The sequence below is a fragment of the Bufo bufo genome, chromosome 3 (assembly GCF_905171765.1).
Source record: "Bufo bufo chromosome 3, aBufBuf1.1, whole genome shotgun sequence".
Taxonomy (NCBI): Eukaryota; Metazoa; Chordata; class Amphibia; order Anura; family Bufonidae; genus Bufo; species Bufo bufo.
Window position 1 is genome coordinate 28,514,798 of NC_053391.1, and position 26,715 is coordinate 28,541,512.

Sequence of the window (26,715 nt, forward strand, 5' to 3'; positions counted from 1 at the left end):
AGAGGGAGATTTCTCAAACTGGTGTAAAGTAGAACTGGCTTAGTTGCTCATAGCAACCAATCAGATTCCGCCTTTCATTTTTCAAAAAAGCTGTGAAAAATGAAAGGTGGAATCTGATTGGTTGCTATGGGCAACTAAGCCAGTTCTACTTTACTCCAGTTTGATAAATTCCCCCCTTAATTCTTGGAGAAAGTCAATCAGTGGGGATTGAAGCAATCCCTACCCTTTCTTACGATGATCTCCTGGGAAGAAAGGGTCAGCTCCTGTAAAATTAATATGCAGAGTGACAACATAAGTCTAAAGACTTGATGTCATGGGCAGCCTACACGGCGCTGGGCCGTCCTAAAGTTACAGGTCCCCCCCCCCCCCTCCCGGTATTAAACATTTGTTAAATCTCTTGTACTGTTCTGGAGATAACTGGGATTAAAAACAATTATATACAGGTATACTGGTAATTGGGTTTCTTCATAGTCTCCATGACAGCACCCATATTTCCCTCAGTCTGACATGTGCATAACAACATCTACAGGGACATTGTAGGCCACCCTACACCATTTTGACATTCCTATATTGGGAACCACTAACCACATCACTAAAAGGGGACTCTATGTCCTCGTTGCTGAAATGCAACTGGCGTCACAACAAAAACTTTTATTCCTTTAACAACTTGATGTGGGGGCTTCGGGTGGAGTGGTCCGCTGCAGATGGTGATCATTTACCTCTCTGTGTCTTTCCTCTCCCTTCAGGATGTGGCAATGTCTGATGTGCTGTCGTGGAGACTTCCAAGAAACAAAGTTAACGGTTCCTCAAGTCACCACCATTGTATGATCTAACTAATCCTTTAAAACTCCCCATTAGTGAGGCTCTATACTTAATGTAAGATGTGAGTTTACACCTAGTTCTCATTTGTCTTCCGACATATTCCTCAGATACAGGCCTCTTACACGGAAAGTTTTCTTTCAATGACCCACCAAGGATAGACGAGGGCAGAAACCACATGGCTGCGAGGATATTAGACCTCACCCTAGAGATCATTTACTTGATAACTAGAGAGGTGAGAGTCTTACATGACATCACTCTTATGTCTATTAATAATACAGGTAAATGACTGGAAAGGTGAAGGACTCTTAGAATACATGTAGTGATCAGTTTCTCCCCATACACAGGATTACACAGTAGTGAAAAAGTCATATGGTGAGTGTGTGACACCCTGTGTGTCAAGAGAATGGAGCAGGGCCCCAGGAGCCATCACCGAGCCTCTACCTCATTCATTGATACATGAGCCGAAGATCCTAGAACTTACTAACAGGATCACTGAGCTGCTGACCGGAGAGGTGAGTGCTGCTGGGAATGCTGGGACATTCTACAATAACGCCAAGGAGGTCTCGAGGATGATTGTATGATTGTGTGTGTTAGGTTCCTATAAGGTGTCAGGATGTCACTGTCTATTTCTCCATGGAGCAGTGGGAGTATTTAAAAAGACACAAGGATCTGTACAAGGACTTCATGATAAAGGATCACCAGCCCCTCACATCATCGGGTAAGAGGAGATCTTCTTTCATTATAGGGGAGACCAGGTTTGAGGATCACCTAGATTAACCCATCACATTCTGCAATGAGGGTATGATAAGTCTTCTCTAGTGTATTCAGTCACTGGCCCACATATACTAATGCCAATGCATCTAGACACTGTCATAAACTGTTAATTGGTAACATTCTTGTGGTAACAACTGTAGAGACATTTCTTCTTCCATCACGTGGTGGGACACTCACGTTTGGACATATGTCATATGAAACAATAACCTCCCCAACAGACAATGTCTAAGAATGGTCTTTGAGGTAACACCATCAAAGAAAGTCATAAGCCACAGCTAGGGGCATTATATTTCGCAAAACAACCCTGAGATACCTAATTTTTTGCATTTATTTTAAGCCGGCCACTTACATATTCAACCAAATTTGTATTTAATGAGAAGAGAGGAAAAAGCTTCTGCTAGATGCCACTGGTGGTGGTTTAGCTCTGTGGAGATCAAACGGATCAGGCAAAAATATAAATTTAGTCCCATCCTTCTCTCCCCTGACATCATCTGTTTGGGAAGAAGTGGGAGCTCCCCATATAGATTCCACCATTCTTGGTAGGTTTGTCCAGCAGTCCACTAAAGTGTATGAGAGTTTTTAGAAAGGAAGATCTCATCTAGAACATTGATTATTTTTGTGAGGCAGTTTTAGTAGAGTGTCTAGGAGGGCAAACAAGGAGCTGCAAGAAAATCTGGTTGTGCATGACCATTGTATTAGTGATCTTACTATGGAGGTATGTGGGAGCTTGGCTGTGAGTCGGACCTCAGCACCTTTCGGACTGTGTTCACACACTGTAGGTAGGTTAGCGGTATGACCCATGCCACACTGAGATACCTTGATGGGGTGCCTTGGGCTCCGATATGTTCCTGACTGGACTATATTGGCTAAAGTCTCAGTTTTTAACATCAGCGTGAGGGTTTGGCCAGTTTTGTCAGTTGCATATTATTGTGGTGCACCTTTTGCAGTGATTTATTGACCATGAATTTGCAGGAAGTACATGACTCCTATTTTTTGGGCACCCTTAGCTTAGTGGTACTGCGTTATCACATACAAATGATGGAATATCAATTATTTTGTTTCTTTTCCCAGGTGAAGACTCAATGAGAGGATCCGATTCACGCCTCCCTGTATCTCCATCCAATGATGTAGATGATAATTCATCTGAGATTGGCAAAACGAGAACTGGGCAAAGGATGGTTAACGTTTTTAAATGTGGGAAGCCTTTGAAAAAGAACGATAGTCTTTCTACACATGAGAAAATTCACAAACATGTAAAGTCATCTGCATGTACAGAATGTAAAAAATCAAGTCTTGAGGCACATCAGAGGATTCACACAGGGGAGAAGCCATTTTCCTGTTCAGAATGCGGGAAATGTTTTAGTAGGAAATCCCATCTTGTTGAACATCAGAAAACTCACACAAGAGAGAAACCATTTTCATGCCCAGAATGTGAGAAATGTTTTAGGCAGAAAAAGAATCTTGTTGCACATCAGAGTAGTCACACTGGAGAGAAGCCATTTTCATGTCCTGAATGTGGGAAGTGCTTTATTCGGAATTCAAATCTTGTACAACATCAAAAAACTCACAAAGGAAAAATGCCATTTACGTGCTCAGAATGTGGGAAGTGTTTTAGTCAGAAATCAAGTCTTTTGAAACATCTAAGAGTTCACACAGGTGAGAAGCCATTTTCATGCCCACAATGTGAGAAATGTTTTAGGCAGAAAGAGAATCTTGCTGCACATCAGAGAAGTCACACTGGAGAGAAGCCATTTTCATGTCCTGAATGTGGGAAGTGCTTTATTCGGAAAACAAATCTTGTACAACATCAAAGAACTCACAATGGAAAGGTGCCATTTAAGTGCTCAGAATGTGGGAAGTGTTTTAGTCGGAAATCGAGGCTTTTAGAACATCTACTAATTCACACAGGGCAGAAGCCATATTCATGTTCAGAATGTGGGAAAAGTTTTAGTCACAAATCAAGTCTTTTAGAACACCTAAGAACTCATACAGGAGAGAATTCCTGTTTAGAATGTGGTAAATGGTTTAACCTTAAATCAAAGCTTGTTATACATCTAAGAATTCACACAGGAGAGAAGCCATTTTCATGCCCTGAATGTAGGAAGTGTTTTCGTCACAAATCAAGTCTTGTTATTCATCAGAGAATTCACACAGGGGAGAAACCAAATTTATGTCCAGAATGTGGGAAGTGTTTTAGTCACAAATCAAGTCTTGTTATTCATCTGAGAACTCACACAGGGGAGAGGCCATATTCATGTTCAGAATGTGGGAAAGGTTTTATCCATAAATCAGATCTTCTGAAACACCAGAAAATTCACACAGGAGAGAAGCCTAATTCATGCCATGAGTGTGGAAAATGTTTTAATGATAAATCAGATCTTGTGAAACACCAGAAAATTCACACAGGAGAGAAGCCATATGCATGTACAGTATGTGGGAAATGTTTTTGTCAGAAATCGATACTTATCGACCACATAAGAGTTCACACAGGGGAGAGGCCATTTTCATGTACTGAATGTGAGAAGTGTTTTAGTCACAAATCAAGTCTTCTTGTTCATCTGAGAACTCATACAGGAGAGAAGCCATATTCATGTTTAGAATGTGGGAAATGTTTTAACCATAAATCAGATCTTGTGAAACACCGGAGAATTCACACAGGAGAGAAGACAAATTCATGTACAGAATGTGGGAAATTTTTTAATAATAAATCAGATCTTGTAAACCACCAGAGAATTCACACAGGAGAGAAGCCATATTCTTGTACAGAATGTGGAAAATGTTTTCGCCTGAGATCGAAACTTATGGACCATATAAGAACTCACACAGGAGAAAAGCCATATTTATGTACAGAATGTGGGAAATGTTTTCGCCAGAGTTCAAAACTTGTGAAACATGTAAGAATTCACACAGCTCTGCTCCATTCACAGCAATAAAGACAAGCTGCAATACCAGTTTCAAACTATGAACAGAAATCACTGCCTCCTCCCAAAAAAGATTAAAAAGTGATCAAAAAGACTTATGTACCCCATTATGGTACCAATGAAAATTATAGCTCATTGTGCAAAATAACATGAGCATTGCATAAAGATAAAGAAAAATTATGATTCTAAGAATGTGACTTTAAGACAAATATTTTTTAAGTGTATAAAAAAAAAGAATAAATTTGGTGTCACTAGAAACAATGACCTGTTGAATAACGGTAATGGGTTATATATGCCACACAGTGGGTGGAGCAAATTTTTAATCGATAAATAAAATAACAGTGGTGAAATTGCTGTTCTTTTCAATTCCACTAGACAGAATTAATCAGTAAGTTGTATGAACCACAAAATGGTGCCATTGAAAGTTTCAGCTCGTCCTGCGGAAAACAAGTCTTCACATAGCTTGTTGATGCGTTGCCGATGGGTTGCATTGGCAGTCGAGGATAGCGTGGACACTTTCATAACCCTGAAAATGAAGACCTCATACCTGGGACAGTGAGGCAGGACACTACAATATACAGAATGGAAACCATAATCTATATGACAAAGTATGCAGAATTAAACTAGAAATCTAAGATAAATGAGAGCTTTAATTACCAAACTTGGCACCTACTTGCAATATTTAACTCCTTCCCTCGCTGCCTCCAAGAGGTTGTTATTGGCCAGGAATTACATGCAGTTATTAGTATTGGGCGCGAATATCGGCACTTTGAGAATTTGTGAATATTTAGAATATAGTGCTATATATTCGTATTCGAGAATATTCATTTTTTTTCCATCTGATCCCTCCCTGCTTCTTGCTTGTGGGTTAATGAGAAGGCAGCAATGTCTTTGTCTGAGCTTAGCAACATCCCTAGCAAAAAAGTTGCCTACCCCTTTACTATATAAGAACCCCTAGCAGGCATTTTCTGCATTTTTTTTAGTTATGAGAGAGGCAGCAGTGTCATTGCTGTGCTCTCTGTTTTGCTGTCACATTAGTTAGTTAGCTTATATACACTAACCTAAAGAATTATTAGGAACACCTGTTCTATTTCTCATTAATGTAATTATCTAGTCAACCAATCACATGGCAGTTGCTTCAATGCATTTAGGGGGGTGGTCCTGGTCAAGACAATCTCCTGAACTCCAAACTGAATGTCAGAATGGGAAAGAAAGGTGATTTAAGCAATTTTGAGCGTGGCATGGTTGTTGGTGCCAGACGGGCCAGTCTGAGTATTTCACAATTTGCTCAGTTACTGGGATTTTCACGCACAACCATTTCTAGGGTTTACAAAGAATAGTGTGAAAAGGGAAAAACATCCAGTATGCGGCAGTCCTGTGGGCAAAAATGCCTTGTGGATGCTAGAGGTCAGAGGAGAATGGGCCGACTGATTCAAGCTGATAGAAGAGCAACGTTGACTGAAATAACCACTCGTTACAACCGAGGTATGCAGCAAAGCATTTGTGAAGCCACTACACGCACACCCTTGAGGCGGATGGGCTACAACAGCAGAAGACCCCACCGGGTACCACTCATCTCCACAAATAGGAAAAAGAGGCTACAATTTGCACGAGCTCACCAAAATTGGACTGTTGAAGACTGGAAAAATGTTGCCTGGTCTGATGAGTCTCGATTTCTGTTGAGACATTCAAATGGTAGAGTCCAAATTTGGCGTGAACAGAATGAGAACATGTATCCATCATCTGATGGCTACTTCCAGCAGGATAATGCACCATGTCACAAAGCTCCAATCATTTCAAATTGGTTTCTTGAACATGACAATGAGTTCACTGTACTAAAATGGCCCCCCCAGTCACCAGATCTCAACCCAATAGAGCATCTTTGGGATGTGGTGGAACGGGAGCTTCGTGCCCTGGATGTGCATCCCTCAAATCTCCATCAACTGCAAGATGCTATCCTATCAATATGGGCCAACATTTCTTAAGAATGCTATCAGCACCTTGTTGAATCAATGCCACGTAGAATTAAGGCAGTTCTGAAGGCAAAAGGGGGTCCAACACCGTATTAGTATGGTGTTCCTAATAATTCTTTAGATGAGTGTATGTGTATATATATATATATATATATATATATATATATATTGTGGGGTTTTGCTCTGGTAGACAGGCTAGCGGACGCAGTATAGAAGCAATCACATAGTCTTTAACTTAAACAGTTCGGTGTTTATTCACACATAAGGAAAAATAAAATGACCGTTCACAGTCTAGGTGTTTGTTCACACCATGCAATGTCCATAGAACAAAATCTTCACCTGGTTAGCGGTTTTCCATCCGCAGTCCACAGCAGGTCCCAAAACACAGAGACTCCCCAGCTTCTGTCAGATGGAGGAAAAACCACACCCAGCTGAGACTGCTGGCTGGGTTTTATATAGGCCAACTCCCAGTAAGAGCCGGCCCAGATCGACTTTACAGCCATACTAACAACAAAACAGTGTCATTCAGCACTAGCTGCCGCTGACACTTAAAACTACCGGCTCTTACCTCACCGAGGCCAGGAATCTCGGTAACACATACCTTCCATCAACGACGGCCCCTTGCGTCTTCCTACAATATATATATATATATATATATATATATATATATATAATAAAGATAGTTAGTGTTAGATAGTTAGTGTAGGTTATATCCTGATATAGTGTAGCTGATAGGTTCCAGTGCAGGGTGTTAGGTAGTGTGATTTTTGGTTTTGCTGTCCATACATACATACTACAGACATAGTGCTGTGATGTCACAAGTTCACAACAATACTTAGTGCACAAATCAGTAATATGTAGTCAAACCTGCTAAAATGTGAAGTTGCATGTATTGCGGAAAAATATGCGCATCATTAATTGTTGATTTGCGCAATCGTGAATATATTGGAGCACTCTATCTGCATATAAAGCTATTGTAATGTTCTGCCGTGCCAACCATTTTCTCCAGTTTCAGTAAACTTCTAGCAGCTTGAAAAATTTCGCAATCAAGTAAATAATCGCGAATATTCGCCGAAATATCGCAAATTCGAATATTGCACCTGCCGCTCATCACTAGTAAATATCGTTATAGGACCCCAGATATCTGGCTACCCAGAGTGTATCGCCTTGTGCATTACGTTCTAGCGCACCCACATTCATAGTGAATCCGTTCTGTAGGTACTGTGCCATCAGCATTACAGATGTATTTATCGTCGTCTTTATCACTGTTCAGGGCACCAAGATTCATAGCTAATCCCTTCTGTTAAACAAAAATAAAAGATTACAGCACCCTTCAGTAAAGCCAAAAAACCTGTGTACGCCCCTGCAGGAGCTGTGTCCAAAATAAAGAAATGGAGGCAGCGCCAATAAAGTACTGGAGAAAAAAAATGCTCTTTTAATGCATGTTGTCACAGTGCAAGCACATGCTTTTTAATCTCTTCTGTTAGCTGTCGAATCGCTGTGCGTCAGTATTACAGGTCACTGTTAAAATCAGGTCTAATTTATCACCGTGGACTTAACCGTGCAGTGCCCCAAGATTCAAGTAGTGGCCCCATGACACAGCGGGGATGGTGGCAACAGTTCAACAAGATGCAGACGGCGATATATGAGACCGCTCTTTAATACTGAGGCACTGTCAGGGCAGTACTGCTGTCAGGGGCCATGCTGAAAGGAAATAAAATAGGGGCCCGCTCACAGCTGCCCCCAGTGGCCCATATCAATCTTTACTCAACCCACGAGTCAAGACAGTGTCCCCCTCCTCTCTGCAGTGTGACAGTCCATGTGAGGAGGCAGCGGAGACTTCTGACAGAGGAGCAGTGGGTGAAGGAGATAATAAGAATTGCCAGCAGAGACTCTGCACCTTCTGACCTGTTGCTGGAGGTAAGACATTTAGTCCCCTCACTGGTCCATGCATCCCTCCTACTCCACACAGCAGCAGGGGGGTAAGTTACTGTGGGAGGAAAGTTATGAAAGTTCGAAAGGTGCCGCCTATCACCTGCCTGTGATCAATACAGATAAGCTTCCGTACAATGTAATTCTGTGCCCCCCCCTGACCTCATAGAGCCCCTGAAAAATCTTGTGTCCCCTTAAAGCCATTGCCCCCTCCCAGACCCCTGCCCACCTACTATTTCACCTTAGGGAACTTTCACACTAGCATCGCCGAAACTGCCTGCCAGATCCGGCAATCTGTATGCAAACGGATACCATTTGTAGACAGATGCGGATGTGGATCCGTCTCTCAAATGTATTGCAATACTGGATCCGTCTCTCCAGTTGTCATCCGGAAAAACAGATCCGGTATTTATCTTTTTCACATTTTTAAAGGTCTGCGAATGCGCAGACCGCAAGACCGGATCCATTTTTTTCCGGAACACTTAGGGCCGGATCCGGTATTAATGCATTTCAATGTAAAATAATGCCGGATCCGGCATGTGTTCTGGAATTTTGGACGGAGAAAATACTGCAGCATGCTGCGGTATTTTCTCTGTCCAAAAACCGTACAGTGACTGAACTGAAGACATCCTGATGCATACTGAACGGATTGCTCTCCATTCAGAATGCATAAGGATAAAACTGATCAATTTTTTTCCGGTATTGAGCCCCTAGGATGGAACTCAATACCGGAAAAGAAAAACGCTAGTGTGAAAGTACCCTATATCCCCCCCCCCTTTCCCTCGTAGCCATGCCTATTTACTGTTCCCCCCTGCCCTCTGGAGGTTATATCAGCGCTGGAGCATTATAAGGGGAGCGGCTAATATCAGTCACATTCACATTTTTTTAGGACTTGGCCACGCCTCTAAATCCGCCCAAAACATAACACCTAATCCCATCCTGTCCCCTAAATGCCGCCACATAGTAATTATTCCTCCTTTATGCCACCACACAGTAGTTATGCCACAATTGTGCCCCCTTCACAGAAGTTATGACCAGATATATGTCACCTGACAGTAATATACCCAGATATGTGGCCCCTTACAGTAATATGCCCAGTTATGTGCCCCTTCACAGTAGCTATGGTCAGATATGTGCCCCCTCACCGTAGTGATGGCCAGATATGTGCCCCCTCACAGTAGTAATGCCCAGAAATGTGCCCCCTCACAGTAGTGATGCCCAGATAGGTGCCCCCTCACAGTAGTTAGGTGCCCCATCTCTGTAGTGATGCCCAGATAGGTGCCCCTTTCAGTAGTTGTGCCCAGATAGGTGCCCTCTCACAGTAGTTATGGTCAGATAGGTGCCCTCTCACAATAGTTATGCCCAGTTTTGTGTCCCCTGACAGTAAATTGCCCAGTAAAGTGCCCCCTAATAGTAATATGCCCAGTAACCCCCTCACAGTAATATGCCCAGTACAGTGCCCCCTGACAGTAATATGCCCGGTAAAGTGTGGAACATAAACCTCCTGTATTTGAAACACATGGTACTTCCTGTCTGTGGAACACAGACTTCTTGAGTTTGGGACACATGGTACTTCCTGTCTGTGGAACACAGACTTCCTGCATTTGGAACACATGGTACTTCCTGTCTGTGGAACACAGACTTCCTGCGTTTGGAACACATGGTACTTCCTGTCTGTGGAACAGACTTCCTGCGTTTGGAACACATGGTACTTCCTGTCTGTGGAACACAGACTTCCTATGTTTGGAATACATGGTACTTCCCACCTGTGGAACACTAACTTCCCATTTGTGTGTCACAAGTCTCTTCTTGTAGCCAGCCAGTGTTTAATCAATTAATTTTACTCCCAGTCAGTCATTATGGGATGTAATTATAATGTTCTCTTTAATGTCTGATGAAGTCAGGAGCTCTTACCCCCTAAAAGGTGTTACTGGTGGTGGAGCACTGATAACCTATCAGTGGAAAATCATCTCCAATATGGATGATGAGGACAATTGACCTGTGTTGTGCAGTGTACGGTAAGTCACCATATCTAATGATTTTCTATCCGTAACTCGTGGTGTCTTAGCTTCATTTTGTCTCTGAGCCCTGGATTATTTTTGTTCAGATTTATATATCTCAATCACAGCGTCACCTCCCTCATATGCTTTCAGTACACCTTTATAACTCCCAATGGTGAGACACTGAGCTTCATGTAAGATGTGAGCCTCCGTTCAATCCACGTGGTTTTCCCTAGGATGCAGGACTCTCACTTCTAAAATTTTCTTTACTGTTTTGAATGTGCAATATTTTTGTGGGACAACTCCTTTAAGGGGTAAATGCATATATTCTTGTATGGTGTGTTAAATTGTGAATAGAATTCCGTAAAAGGAAAATTATGGAGAGCCTGTAGTATGCTGAGTACATGTACGCAGTATTGTAGTCCAGAAGAAGTCCCTCTGGGTTTCTGGGAAACATATTCAAATTAGCTTTACTAAACCTGTCTGAGGCCAGCAAATGTTAGACATTATAATTAGCATATATGTTCCACAGAAATTAAGAGAAGTGTTGCTTAGCCTCACGTATATCAACTGGTCTCCATAACAGAAGTAGTACCCACCCAGAGGTTCCACTTGAAAAGCTGTTCTCATATGCTTTACTCTGCTAAAGGGGTTTGGTCCTGAAAGAGCTAGTTGCAGATGTGAGGCTGGCTTAGCTATTTTTCGAGCTTTGCTACATTAGCATGTTTAAAAGGCAGGAACGCATCTCTGCCAATCCAGTATGTGAAAATGGAGAAAAAAAAATTGGTGAACTTGAAACAAACTGAATCTTTTCAGGTTCGCTCATCTAAAATATATGTATTCCTCCAATTGTATCTTAGCACTAAATCTTCAGTGTTTCTTAGATTCAGGACTCTCAAGTTCTGTTTGAAAGACTATAGTCCTTTTCATTAATGACCTAACAAGGATGGACGAGGACAGAAACCTCATGGCTGCAAGGATATTAGACCTCACCCTAGACATCATCTACTTGATAACTGGAGAGGTGAGTCTCACATGACATCACTCTTATCTCTAGTAATAATACAGGGAAATGACTGGAAAGGTGAAGGACTCTTAGATTACATGTAGTGATCGGTGTCTCCCCATACACAGGATTACACAGTAGTGAAGAATTCGTCTGGTGAGTGTGTGACACCCCATGTGTCAGGAGAATGGAGCAGGACCCCTGGAGCAATTTCCGAGACTCCACCTCATTCATTGATACACGAGCAGAAGATCCTAGAACTTACCACCAGGATCACTGAGCTGCTGACCAGAGAGGTGAGCGCTGCTGGGAATGCTGGGGCATTATACAATAACGCCGAGGAGGTGTCTGGAGGATGACTGTATGATTGTGTGTGTCAGGTTCCTATAAGGTGTCAGGATGTCACTGTCTATTTCTCCATGGAGGAGTGGGAGTATTTAGAAGATCACAAGGATCTGTACAAGGACTTCATGATGAAGGACCACCAGCCCTTCACATCATCGGGTAAGAGGAGACCTTCCTTCATTATAGTGGAGATCAGGTTTGAGGATCACCTAGTTTCACCCATCAACTCATCATCACATATAGACAATGTATTCAGTCACTGGGTTTATTTCCTATAGATGAGTCCAGTAGGAGAAATCCACTAGAGAGATGCCCTAGTCCTCTATATTCCCAGTATTGTCCTGAGGAAAAGCAAAATGTCCCACTGGATCATCAGGTGAGATTTCTACAAATTCTCTATAGATTGTTGTAGTGACTCTATCTACTAGACTTCTCCTGCGAAGCAGTATATGTTCTATATCAGGGGTGCACAACTGCTCGGAGCGCCCCACAGCACTGGACTACATCTCCTGCTCGCTAGCAGGAGCAGGTCGGGTCCCCGGTTGTGACAGCGGGAGAGCTTAGAAGACAGAAGCGGTTTATCAGCGCTTCTGCTTTCTCCTCAAGGAGCGCCTTGGCACCCGGGGCGGGTCCTTTCTCTGGCACCCCTCCCCAATACTTTAAAAAAATTGTCACACCCCCCAGTCGTATTGCCCCCATTGTACAAAATTCACAGTAGTTTTGGACAGATGTGTGCCCCCTCACAGTAGTTATTCCCACGTTGGGCCCCCTCACAGTAGTTATGCCCACATTGTGCCCTCTCTGTGCCCCATTCACAGTTGTAATGCCCTCTTTGTGCTGCATTCACAGTAATAATCCTCAATGTGCCCCTTCACAGTAATAATCCCCAATGTGCCCCTTCAGAGTAATAATCCCCAATGTGCCCCCTTCACATTAATAATCCCCAATGTGCCCCTTCACATTAATAATCCCCAATGTGCCCCCTTCACAGTAATAATCCCCAATGTTCCCCCTTCACAGTAATAATCCCCAATGTGCCCCCTTCACAGTAATGATGCCCATTGTCCCCCTTAATAGTAGTAATGCCCACTGTGCTAGTAATGACCTCTGTGCCCCCTCTATAGTAGAAATCCCCAGTGTGCCCTCTTTACAGTAATAATGCCCTCTGTGCCCACATCATTGTAGTACCCTCTGGCTCTCTGCCCCCTCCATAATAGAAATGCCCATTGTGCTTCCTTCACATTAGTAATGCCCTCTGTGCCCCCTCCATAGTAGTAATGTTCTCTGTCTGCGTCCCTTCCATAGTAATAAAGTCCTCTGTGCCCCCTCTCTATTAAAAATAATAACACAGAAAGTACTCACCATGTCCAGTTCCTGAAGTTCACAGTCCTCTCTTCCCTGCACCATCCTATATACTCCGTACTATACAGACTAACGCCGTGAACAAGGTCTAAGACTAGACCGAAACGTTGGCCAGTGGCTATTTTTTGGATGGATAAAAAAGATAAAAAATATATGAAATGAAATAAAACAAGCAACTTATAATCAACTACAGAGTGCCGTGGTCTTTTGATAAAAATTAGATGTACCTTTACCACAGAGCACCGCCCACCCTCTAACAAGGAGTGCCGCTCAACCCCTTTTTCTCTCTTCCCTACAGGCGCAGATCGCTCTGCAGCACTGTGTGGGCGGAGCTTATTCAGATTCCCAGGCTGCAGGCTCCACCCACACAGGTCAGCAGTGCAATCTGTGCTTGCAGGCTGAATGGTGGAGCAGGGAAAAGTCTTCCTGCTTCACCATTCTGTGCGCCGCTTGCCTGAAGAAGGAGAGAAGCGCGGGGAGCTGAGTGGTGAGGGACAGGACATCAGTTCCCAGCGCTCCAGCAGTGAGCGCTTCCATCTTTATTGATGGAAGTGCTCATTGCTTCTGGCACCCCCCTGAGAGCCGGCACACGGGCCAGACCGCCCCCCACTCCCCCCCTTAGTACCCCACTGAGGAGCACTGTGCAGTTTAGACCCTGGCGATTATGTGATAGCCGGGTGTCTTGGGGGCAGAAGAGCACAGAGATGCAGGGTCAGTAGACGCTGATCAGCTATGCTGTCACGGATGGTGTTGCAGAAAGCTAGAACTTATAAATAAACATCCGACTGGCTTGATCACAAACTAAGGAGCATATGGGTGAGCCGTATAAAACCCCTAGAGCTCTCCCTGACTGCTATGCCCATGCAAAGGTCTTTATGGTAGACGATTGCATACCCACGTACCTAATACTGTGTGACACCTGAAAACCCTATAATAGTGAGGGGACACGACCACCGGCTCCCTGCACTTAATACGAACGGAGTCAGGGTCACCTAGAATCAAGCCAGCAAGGAAACACAAATAAAGGAAAAAGACTTATCTGAGGAATCAGCAGTAGCAGCCTCCAGCAGTGAACAACTCATCCAGGAAGAAGTATAAACCGCAAAGTGAGGCAGTATGGGAGGGAATATAAAGGGAGACAATTAGTGTAAAAGGGTGACAGCTGGGAGAAGGAAAGGAGATGACAAAGTGAAACCAAAACAAAGAACGTCATGCAAGAGGTAGAGAAGAACATCAAACAGACCTTCTCACAGAACTGGCGGTGACATATGCCTTGTACAATAACCCCCCCCCCCCCCCCGCCGCCAGCAGGCTTGTTTCCCCTGTAACTGGGGCTCCTTTGGATGCTCCAGTCACAGTGGAAATAGTGCAAAAAAAATAATAATTCTGTGTCCCAAAGGCCTTTCAAAGCACCTTTTGGGGACAAATTATGTGCCAAATATGTATATTTAAAAAAAAAAAATTAAAAAATGTAAAAAAAAAAAAATTTAAAACCCAAGAAAAAGGTGCAAAATAAAAATAAAAAAAAATGTCAGGAATCCCCTAGAGCTCTTTTTAAGGCCTTTAGGGGACATTTTGTGTGGCAAAAAAAAAAAAAAAATATATATATATACACTGCTCAAAAAAATAAAGGGAACACTTAAACAACACAATGTAACTCCAAGTCAATCACACTTCTGTGAAATCAAACTGTCCACTTAGGAAGCAACACTGAGTGACAATGAATTTTACATGCTGTTGTTCAAATGGGATAGACAACAGGTGGAAATTATAGGCAATTAGCAAGACACCCCCAATAAAGGAGTGGTTCTGCAGGTGGTGACCTGACCACTTCTCAGTTCCTATGCTTCCTGGCTGATGTTTTGGTCACCGCTGCCGGTGCTTTCACTCTAGTGGTAGCATGAGACAGAGTCTACAACCCACACAAGTGGCTCAGGTAGTGCAGCTTATCCAGGATGGCACATCAATGCGAGCTGTGGCAAGAAGGTTTGCTGTGTCTGTCAGCGTAGTGTCCAGAGCATGGAGGCGCTACCAGGAGACAGGCCAGTACATCAGGAGACGTGGAGGAGGCCGTAGGAGGGCAACAACCCAGCAGCAGGACCGCTACCTCTGCCTTTGTGCAAGGAGGAACAGGAGGAGCACTGCCAGATCCCTGCAAAATGACCTCCAGCAGGCCACAAATGTGCATGTGTCTGCTCAAACGGTCAGAAACAGACTCCATGAGGGTGATATGAGGGCCCGACGTCCATAGGTGGGGGTTGTGCTTACAGCCCAACACCGTGCAGGACGTTTGGCATTTGCCAGAAAACACCAAGATTGGCAAATTCGCCACTGGCGCCCTGTGCTCTTCACAGATGAAAGCAGGTTCACACTGAGCACATGTGACAGACGTGACAGAGTCTGGAGACGCGGTGGAGAACGTTCTGCGGCCTGCAACAGTCTGCAGCATGACCAGTTTGGCATTGGGTCAGTAATGGTGTGGGGTGGCATTTCTTTGGAGGGCCACACAGCCCTCCATGTGCTCGCCAGAGGTAGCCTGACTGCCATTAGGTACCGAGATGAGATCCTCAGACCCCTTGTGAGACCATATGCTGGTGGAGGCCACACACACTACTGAGCCTCATTTTGACTTGTTTTAAGGACATTACATCAAAGTTGGATCAGCCTGTAGTGTGTTTTTCCACTTTAATTTTGAGGGTGACTCCAAATCCAGACCTCCATGGGTTAAAAAAATTATTTTTTTTTGTGTGATTTTGTTGTCAGCACATTCAACTATGTAAAGAACAAAGTATTTCAGAAGAATATTTAATTAATTCAGATCTAGGATGTGTTATTTTTGTGTTCCCTTTATTTTTTTTGAGCAGTGTATGTGTCTAATATATATATATATATATATATATATATATATATATAAAAACTTTGCCAAAAAAAAATAAATAAATATAATTAAAATAAAAAAAATAAAAAGTAAGAGGTGCAAAATAATATTGTTCACTGTCCCCCAACAGTCTTTTTATGACCTTTTGGGCGACATATTTTTTGACAAAAATATATTTAAAAAATAAGTAATAAGGTGATTATTAAAAAAAATACAAAATAAATGATATACAAATAAAAGGGAAAAAAATGAAAATTTGCAAAATAAGTCAGTGTCTCCCATAATTTTTTTGTAGCAGAAATAGATTTGAAAATATTAGTTAACAAAAGTAAAAAAAAAATAATAAATACATAAAAGAAAATAATGCCCATACCAACCAAAACCATCACCATTATCACCCTATTCACGTGAAACTATACATATTATACAATAAAACGATCCAATGCAAAATAGGAAACGAATTATAATAATTTGCATATTTAAACAATGAGCTATAGTTTAAATTAAAAAAGACTTTTTGAAATACTTTTTGTACAGTTTCCCCCTAATAAAACTACAGCACCTGACAACAGCACCAAATCAGTTCACCAGTCAAATAACTTCATAGAGAAATCAACATGATAGCAATCCTACATTCCCAGCATTGAATAAAGGTTACTGCTTTTCCCACAATGTGATATATATAAATTACATACATGTGTGTGGATCTGTACATAGGTGTACAGGGTGTGTGTGTATATATATATACACTGCTCAAAAAAATAAAGGGAACACAAAAATAGCACATCCTAGATCTGAGTTAATTAAATATTCTTCTGAAATACTTTGTTCTTTACATAGTTGAATGTGCTGACAACAAAATCACACAAAAATAAAAAAAATGGAAATCAAATTTTTAAACCCATGGAGGTCTGTATTTGGAGTCACACTCAAAATTAAAGTGGAAAAACACACTACAGGCTAACTTTGATGTAATGTCCTTAAAACAAGTCAAAATGAGGCTCAGTAGTGTGTGTGGCCTCCACGTGCCTGTGTGACCTCCCTACAACGCCTGTGCATGCTCCTGATGAGGTGGCGGACAGTCTCCTGAGGGATCTCCTCCCAGACCTGGACTAAAGCATCTGCCAACTCCTGGACAGTCTGTGGTGCAACGTGACGTTGGTGGATAGAGCAAGACATGATGTCCCAGATGTGCTCAATTGGATTCAGGTCTGGGGAACGGGCGGGCCAGTCCATAGCATCAATGCCTTTGTCTTGCAGGAACTGCTGACACACTCCAGCCACATGAGGTCTAGCATTGTCTTGCATTAGGAGGAACCCAGGGCCAACCACACCAGCATATGGTCTCACAAGGGGTCTGAGGATCTTATCTCGGTACCTAATGGCAGTCAGGCTACCTCTGGCGAGCACATGGAGGGCTGTGCAGCCCTCCAAAGAAATGCCACCCACACCATTACTAACCCAATGCCAAATCGGTCATGCTGGAGGATGTTGCAGGCCGCAGAACGTTCTCCACGGCATCTCCAGACTCTGTCACGTCTGTCACATGTGCTCAGTGTGAACCTGCTTTCATCTGTGAAGAGCACAGGGTGCCAGTGGAGAATTTGCCAATCTTGGTGTTCTCTGGCAAATGCCAAACGTCCTGTACGGTGTTGGGCTGTAAGCACAACCCCCACCTGTGGACGTCGGGCCCTCATATCACCCTCATGGAGTCTGTTTCTGACCGTTTGAGCAGACACATGCACATTTGTGGCCTGCTGGAGGTCATTTTGCAGGGCTCTGGCAGTGCTCCTCCTGTTCCTCCTTGCACAAAGGCAGAGGTAGAGGTCCTGTTGCTGGGTTGTTGCCCTCCTACGGCCTCCTCCACGTCTCCTGATGTACTGGCCTGTCTCCTGGTAGCGCCTCCATGCTCTGGACACTACGCTGACAGACACAGCAAACCTTCTTGCCACAGCTCGCATTGATGTGCCATCCTGGATAAGCTGCACTACCTGAGCCACTTGTGTGGGTTGTAGACTCTGTCTCATGCTACCACTAGAGTCAAAGCACTGCCAGCATTCAAAAGTGACCAAAACATCAGTCAGGAAGCATATGAACTGAGATGTGGTCTGTGGTCACCACCGGCAGAACCACTCCTTTATTGGGGGTGTCTTGCTAATTGCCTATAATTTCCACCTGTTGTCTATCCCATTTGCACAACAGCATGTGAAATTGATTGTCACTCAGTGTTACTTCCTAAGTGGACAGTTGGATTTCACAGAAGTGTTATTGACTTGGAGTTACAATGTGTTGTTTAAGTGTTCCCAGTGTATAATGTGTGTGAAGATGGACAGATATCTATCAATCATTATTTACTGTATCTATTTACATCTCTATATCTATCTATATCTACTGTGGTGGAAGGTGTGTATATCTCACCCAGATACCTCAGATTGGTGAGATAACTGAAATACAGAAAGGATTTCTGCTGTTTTAATGAGACCCAGGGCTAATGTCTGTGATTGACCATAATGCTGATCGCAGACAGATGCCATGGTCTTTTGTAACCACAGCATCTGAGGTGGCTTTCCCCAAGAGTGCTGCCCCACATATAGTGGTCCGCAATGCACAGGTACCAGCCGAGTGCAGGCAGTTTGCAGATGTGAACCTATTCACTTCAACGGGTCTGAGATCCGCAAGATACAATCCGCACCACAAAAAGATAGAACACGTTCTATTTTTTTGGTGCAGAAGCGCGGAGAGAAATCCTTTGGAAGCACTTTGTACTGCTTCCGTGGGCTTCTGATCCGTGCCTCCGCTCCATACCACTCTGTATCTTGCAGATTGCAGACCCATTCAAGTCAATGGGATGTTTGCTGTCCGCAATACAGGAACGGGGCACACACACTTGTGTGCATGAGCCCTTAGACTGCAAATTCTAATTCACAGCAATCTATAGGAGAAGCAATCTAAAGATCCCATGTTCAGATCCCTTAGGAGGGCTTTTAAATAAGGAGGGCTTTTTAAAATATTATAATTAAAATCATCCCTCTTTCTCCATAATAAAGCTAAAAATAAATATAAAGTAAAAATATAAATTATCTTTGTCACTGCCACTTAAAAATAAATAAATAAGCGATCACTATTAAAATATGTATCCCATAGAGTGGACGGTTTAACTGAAAAAATAAATAAAAAATCATTAAAATAAAAGAATAAAAAGTGATCAAAAACCCACTCACCCACACACTCCAAAGTGGTATAAATAATAAAACTACAGATCACAACGCATAAAATGAGCCCTCAGTCATCAACGTAGACAGAATTCTAAAACAGAAATGGGAATCGGAATATAGAGAAGTAAAGAAAAGAATATATGATCAGTATTAAAAGAAAAAAATTGCAAATGTGGTATCTCTGTAATTACACTGTGGCAGATTTATTTATTTTTTACATTACACCCCATCTGGATTTTACAGCTTTATACCACATCAAATTCAAAAGTAGATGGTGCCAATAAAAAATACTATTTGTCCCGAAACAAAAAAAATAAGCCCTCATACAGTTATTTAAATGGAAAATTATAAAAGATATGGCTCCGGGAAGGCTAAAAGTAAAAATTGGAAAATGGCCTGGTCCTGAAGGGGTGAAAGGGGTTGTCCTTCCATATATATTCATGATCATCAAGATAGGTCATCAATATCTGATCGGCAGTGGTCCGGCACGTGGCACCCCGCTGATCAGCTGTATGAAGAGGAGGCGGTGCTTCCTGGTCATTACACTATGCGTTGTCTCCTCTGGAGCAGAGACATAGTATAATTACAAGCACTGGCTCCATTCACCTGAATGCAGTGAGTACTTTTATTACACTGCACTTGCGAGACGACAAGCAGTGTAATGAAGAGGAAGCGGACCTCGCATGGAGCACTGCCTTCTCTTCATCCAGCTGATTGGCGGGGATGCCGTTTGTCAGGCCCCCACCGATCAGATACTGATGACCTATCCAGAGAATATGTCATCTATAGATCTGGACGGTCCCTTTTAACCCTTTCAGGACCAAGCCATTTTTCACCTTTCTGCCAAGGCCATTTTTAGCAAATCTGACATGTGTCACTTTATGTGGTGATAACTTTTAAAATGCTTTTACTTATCCAGGCCATTCTGAGATTGTTTTCTCATCACACATTATACTTCATGACGAAATTTACCCCAAATTTGGAAAAATTTCCAAATTTAAATTTCTTTACTTTTATAATAGATAGCAATAATTCCATAAATAGTTATTACTTTTCATTCCCCATATGTCTACTTCATGTTTGGATCATTTTGTGAATGCCATTTTATTTTTCGGAGACGTTAGAAGGCTTAGAAGCAGATCTTGAAAATTTCCAAAACCCGCTTTTTAAGGACCAGTTCAGGTCTGAAGTCACATCACGTTGTCGGGCTTACATAATAGAAACCTCCCAAAAATGACCCCATTTTTAGAAATTACACCCCTCAAGGTATTAAAAACTGATTTTACAAACTTTGTTAACCCTTTAGATGCTCAACAAGAATTTAAGGAAAATGGAGATTAAATTTTAGAATTTAACTGTTTTGGGAGATTTTCCATTTTAATCTTTTTTTTTTCAGTAACAAAGCAAGGGTTAACAGCCAAACAAAACTATTTATTGCCCTGATTCTGTAGTTTACAGAAACACCCCATATGTGGTCATAAACTGCTGTACGGGCACATGGCAGGGCTTAGTAGGAAAGGAACGCCATATGGTTTTTGGAAGGCAGATTTCACTGGGATAATTTTAAGCTGGCATATCATATTTGAAAACCCCTGATGCACCGCTAGAGTAGAAACTCTAATAAAATAAAAACATTTTGGAAACTCCTGGATAAGGTGGCAGTTTTGATGGTACTATTTTAAGGTAAATATGATTTTTAGTTGTTCTATATTACACTTTTTGTGAGACAAGGTAACAAAAAAATAGTTGTTTTGGCACCTTTTTTTATTTTTATTTTTTATTTACAATGTTCCTTTGACAGGTTAGATCATGTGGTATTTTTATAGAGCAGGTTGTTACGGACGCGACATCATCAAATATGTTTTTTTGTTTCAGTTTTAAAAAAAAAAAGATTTTTTAGTGTCTCCATATTCTAAAAGCCATAGTTTTTTTTATTTTTTGGGTGACCGTCTTATATAGGGGCTAATTTTTTTCGATATGAGATGACAGTTTGGTATTATTTTAGGGTGCGTATGACTTTTTGATCTCTTGGTATTACACTTTTTTGTAATGTAAGGTGACACAAAATTGCTTTTTTGACACTTTTTATTTTTTATTTTTTAATGTGTTCACTTGAGGGGTTAGGTCATGTGATATATTTATACAGCAGGTTCTTATGGACGTGGAGATACCTAATATGTATACTTTTTTTTATTTATTTATGTTTTACACAATAACAGCATTTTTGAATTTAAAAAAAATCATGTTTTAGTGTCTCCATAGTCTGAGAACCATAATTTTTTACAAACCGGATTCCAAAAAAGTTGGGACACTAAACAAATTGTGAATAAAAACTGAATGCAATGATGTGGAGATGGCAAATGTCAATATTTTATTTGTAATAGAACGTAGATGACAGATCAAACGTTTAATCCGAGTAAATGTATCATTTTAAAGGAAAAATACGTTGATTCCAATTTTCACAGTGTCAACAAATCCCCAAAAAGTTGGGACAAGTAGCAATAAGAGGCTGGAAAAAGTAAATTTGAGCATAACGAAGAGCTGGAAGACCAATTAACACTAATTAGGTCAATTGGCAACATGATTGGGTATAAAAAGAGCTTCTCAGAGTGGTAGTGTCTCTCAGAAGCCAAGATGGGTAGAGGATCACCAATTCCCACAATGTTGCGCAGAAAGATAGTGGAGCAATATCAGAAAGGTGTTACCCAGCGAAAAATTGCAAAGACTTTGCATCTATCATCATCAACTTTGCATAACATCATCTGAAGATTCAGAGAATCTGGAACAATCTCTGTGCGTAAGGGTCAAGGCCGTAAAACCATACTGGATGCCCTTGATCTCCGGGCCCTTAAACGACACTGCACCACAAACAGGAATGCTACTGTAAAGGAAATCACAGAATGGGCTCAGGAATACTTCCAGAAACCATTGTCAGTGAACACAATCCACCGTGCCATCCGCCGTTGCCAGCTGAAACTCTACAGTGGAAAGAAGAAGCCATTTCTAAGCAAGATCCACAAGCTCAGGTAGTTTTCACTGGGCCAGGGATCATTTAAAATGGAGTGTGGCAAAATGGAAGACTGTTCTGTGGTCAGACGAGTCACAATTCGAAGTTCTTTTTGGAAATCTGGGACGCCATGTCATCCGGACCAAAGAGGACAAGGACAACCCAAGTTGTTATCAACGCTCAGTTCAGAAGCCTGCATCTCTGATGGTATGGGGTTGCATGAGTGCGTGTGGCATGGGCAGCTTGTATGTCTGGAAAGGCACCATCAATGCAGAAAAATATATTCAGGTTCTGGAACAACATATGCTCCCATCCAGACGTTATCTCTTTCAGGGAAGACCCTGCATTTTTCAACAAGATAATGCCAGACCACATTCTGCATCAATCACAACATCATGGCTGCGTAGGAGAAGGATCCGGGTACTGAAATGGCCAGTCTGCAGTCCAGATCTTTCACCTATAGAGAACATTTGGCGCATCATAAAGAGGAAGGTGCAACAAAGAAGGCCCAAGACGATTGAACAGTTAGAGGCCTGTATTAGACAAGAATGGGAGAGCATTCCTATTTCTAAACTTGAGAAACTGGTCTCCTCGGTCCCCAGACATCTGTTGAGTGTTGTAAGAAGAAGGGGAGATGCCACACAGTGGTGAAAATGGCCTTGTCCCAACTTTTTGGGGATTTGTTGACACCATGAAATTCTGATTCAACATATTTTTCCCTTAAAATGGTACATTTTCTCAGTTTAAACTTTTGTTCCGTGATTTATGTTCTATTCTGAATAAAATATTAGAAGTTGGCACCTCCACATCATTGCATTCAGTTTTTATTCACGATTTGTATAGCGTCCCAACTTTTTTGGAACCCGGTTGTGTATATGTATGTATGTATGTGTGTGTGTGTATGTGTATATATATATATATATACACACACACACACACACTATAAAATATACACTCACCTAAAGAATTATTAGGAACACCTGTTCTATTTCTCATGAATGCAATTATCTAGTCAACCAATCACATGGCAGTTGCTTCAATGCATTTAGGGGTGTGGTCCTGGTCAAGACAATCTCCTGAACTCCAAACTGAATGTCAGAATGGGAAAGAAAGGTGATTTAAGCAATTTTGAGCGTGGCATGGTTGTTGGTGCCAGACGGGCTGGTCTGAGTATTTCCCAATCTGCTCAGTTACTGGGATTTTCACGCACAACCATTTCTAGGGTTTACAAAGAATGGTGCGAAAAGGGAAAAACATCCAGTATGCGGCAGTCCTGTTGGCAAAAATGCCTTGTGAATGCTAGAGGTCAGAGGAGAATTGGCCGACTGATTCAAGCTGATAGAAGAGCAACGTTGACTGAAATAACCACTCGTTACAACCGAAGTATGCAGCAAAGCATTTGTGAAGCCACAACACGCACAACCTTGAGGCGGATGTGCTACAACAGCAGAAGACCCCACCGGGTACCACTCATCTCCACTACAAATAGGAAAAAGAGGCTACAATTTGCACAAGCTCACCAAAATTGGACTGTTGAAGACTGGAAAAATGTTGCCTAGTCTGATGAGTCTCGATTTCTGTTGAGACAATTGAAATGGTAGAGTCCGAATTTGGCGTAAACAGAATGAGAACATGTATCCATCCTCTGATTACTTCCAGCAGGATAATGCACCATGTCACAAAGCTTGAATCATTTCAAATTGGTTTCTTGAACATGACAATGAGTTCATTGTACTAAAATGGCCCCCACAGTCACCAGATCTCAACCCAATAGGATGTGGTGGAACGGGAGCTTCGTGCCCTGGATGTGCATCCCTCAAATCTCCATCAACTGCAAGATGCTATCCTATCAATATGGGCCAACATTTCTAAAGAATGCTATCAGCACCTTGTTGAATCAATGCCACGTAGAATTAAGGCAGTTCTGAAGGCAAAAGGGGGTCCAACACCGTATTAGTATGGTGTTCCTAATAATTCTTTAGGTGAGTGTGTGTGTGTGTGTGTGTGTGTATATATATATATATATATATATATATATATATATATATATATATATACACAGTAACTTGCAAAAGTATTCACCCCCTTGACTTTTTTTCGTATTTTGGTGCCTCACAACCTGGAATTAACATGGATTGCTTGAGGATTTGCATCATTTAATTTACAGAACATACCCACAACTTTGAAGATGGTTTTTTATTGTGAAGCAAACAACAAATAGGACAAAATAACAGAAAAAGTCAATGTGTATAACTATTCACCCCTCTAAAGTCAATACTTTGTAGAGCCACCTTTTGCGGCAATCACAGCTCCAAGTCGCTTTGGATAAGTCTCTATGAGCTTGCCACTTCTTACCACTGGGATTTTTGCCCATTCCTCCTTGCAAATCTGTTCCAGCTCCTTCGAGTTGGATGGTTTGGACTTGTGAATAGCAATCTTTACGTCTGACCACAGATTTTCTATTGGATTGACTAGGCCATTCCAACACATTTACATGCTTCCCCTTAAACCACTTAAGTGTTGCTTTAGCAGGGTGTTTGGGGTCATTGTCCTGCTGGAAGGTGAACCTCCGTCCTAGCCTTAAATCACGCACAGAGTGGGACAGGTTTTGCTCAAGAATATCTCTGTATTTAGCACCATCCATCTATCCCTCAACTCTGACCAGTTTACCAGCCCCATCCCCCCAGCATGATGCTGCCACCACCATGTTTCACTGTGGGGATGGTGTTCTTTGGGTGATGTGTTGGGTTTGCGCCAGACATAGCGTTTTCTTTGATGGCCTAAAAGTTCCATTTTAGTCTCATCAGACCAGAGCACCTTCCTCCATACATTTTGGGAGTCTCCCACATGCCTTTTCGCAAACTCACAACATGCCTTATTGTTTTTAGCTGAAAGTAATGGCTTTCTTCTGGCCGGGGTGATATTATGGGTATATCACAACCCCTTTAAATATTGCGCTGAGAAGCGAGTCTGATTAGATCTAAGCATAGCATTGTGGATGTGCGATCCAGTTCTGTTTTCTCCCCTTGATAAATAAAAAAGTGGTACCTTGGAACCAAACCCGAGTTCGAGAAATTTACAGTACAAATTAATTTATGAAGTTATTACACGAAGTCTCGCGAGACTTCGCGAAGCAATAACTTCGGCTCATCGGAGTTAATACATTCTAATACTGTATGGAGGTCCTGCTCCGTACAGTATTAGAACGAGGTTTTATGTAAATAGACTTCGGATGTTTCATCAGAAGTCGATTCGCTCACCCCTAGTGATGAGCACCGCTGTCCATTTCAGGATCGGCTCAGAACATTTCATGCAGCAAAATAGCAAATGTTCCTGCTGATGGGTAAAAGACAAAGTCTCATTGTTGTCCTTCTGGATCTTCTATCAGGGTCCAGCTCTTTGAACAGTTGGAAGAAGTTTCCTTGTACTTTCTCAATGCTAAAGGCATTTATGGTGGAAGGGAATCCAGATAATATTTGTAATCTGGACATTATAAACAGATCAACTGATCTTATAAAAGAATGAAAGCCGATGTATGCACCTTGTGGGCTAAGAAACATCGGAGAGAGGACAGAAATTCAGAGCTGAAATAGATTAAATATTTAAAGGGAGATTTATCAAACTGGTGTAAAGTAGAACTGGCTTGGTTGCTCATAGCAACCAATCAGATTCCGCCTTTCATTTTTCAAAGGAGCTGTGAAAAATGAAAGGTGGAATCTGGTTGGTTGCTATGGGCAACTAAGCCAGTTCTACTTTACACCAGTTCCAGAAATGACCTTCTATATTTCTTATCTTCTGCCTTTTTAGATTTTTGGTAAAGTGGATGGTGTTCTTTTACCTCTCTGTGTTTTTCCTCTCCCTTCAGGACGGGGCAATGTCTGATGTGCTGTCGTGTAGACTTCCAAGAAACCCAGTTAACGCTACCTCAAGTCACCACATTTGTATGCTCTAACTAATCATTTAATACTCCCCATTAGTGAGACTCTATACTTCATGTAAGATGTGAGTTTACATCTAGTTCTCATTTGTCTTCCCCCCCTTCCCATATTCCTCAGGTACAGGTCTCTCACATGGAAAGTTTTCTTTCAATGACCTACCAAAGATGGACGAGGACAGAGACCTCATGGCTGCGAGGACATTAGACCTCACCCTAGACATCATCTACTTGATAACTGGAGAGGTGAGAGTCTCACATGACATCACTCTTATCTCTAGTAATAATGCAGGGAAATGACTGGAAAGGTAAAGGACTCTTAGAATACATGTATTGATCTGTGTCTTCCCAAACAGGATTACACAGTAGTGAAGAAGTCATCTGGTGAGTGTGTGACACCCCATGTGTCAGGAGAATGGAGCAGGACCCCAGGAGCCATCACCGAGCCTCTACCTTATTCACTGATACATGAGCAGAAGATCCCAGAACTTACCAACAGGATCACTGAGCTGCTGACCAGAGAGGTGAGCGCTGCCGGGAATGCTG

General features: G+C 42.1%; 1 protein-coding gene and 1 long non-coding RNA gene across 18 annotated transcripts in view; one reads left to right on the top strand and one right to left on the bottom strand.

Moving 5' to 3' along the window:
- The window catches only part of LOC120994415 (zinc finger protein 420-like), a 289,066-nt gene that overhangs the window by 171,357 nt on the left and 90,994 nt on the right, over nt 1-26,715 (top strand). For 11 of the 17 annotated variants that reach the window (XM_040422960.1, XM_040422951.1, XM_040422959.1 and 8 more), the window contains 8 exons: nt 747-822; nt 930-1,054; nt 1,167-1,334; nt 11,809-11,932; nt 12,052-12,149; nt 26,101-26,176; nt 26,291-26,415; nt 26,526-26,693. In XM_040422960.1, coding sequence (XP_040278894.1) covers nt 747-822; nt 930-1,054; nt 1,167-1,334; nt 11,809-11,932; nt 12,052-12,149; nt 26,101-26,176; nt 26,291-26,415; nt 26,526-26,693 — 960 coding nt within the window. Of the gene's footprint in view, nt 1-746; nt 823-929; nt 1,055-1,166; nt 1,335-1,416; nt 1,541-2,667; nt 4,852-11,808; nt 11,933-12,051; nt 12,150-26,100; nt 26,177-26,290; nt 26,416-26,525; nt 26,694-26,715 lie in introns of those variants that run through there. The other 6 variants (XM_040422948.1, XM_040422949.1, XM_040422962.1 and 3 more) reach the window with 6 other exon arrangements.
- LOC120994436 lies at nt 120-26,564 on the bottom strand. Its single transcript, XR_005777415.1, has 3 exons — nt 26,524-26,564; nt 8,399-8,404; nt 120-1,046 (listed from the first exon to the last, which is right to left on the bottom strand). It is a non-coding gene; the product is annotated as an uncharacterized LOC120994436 (long non-coding RNA).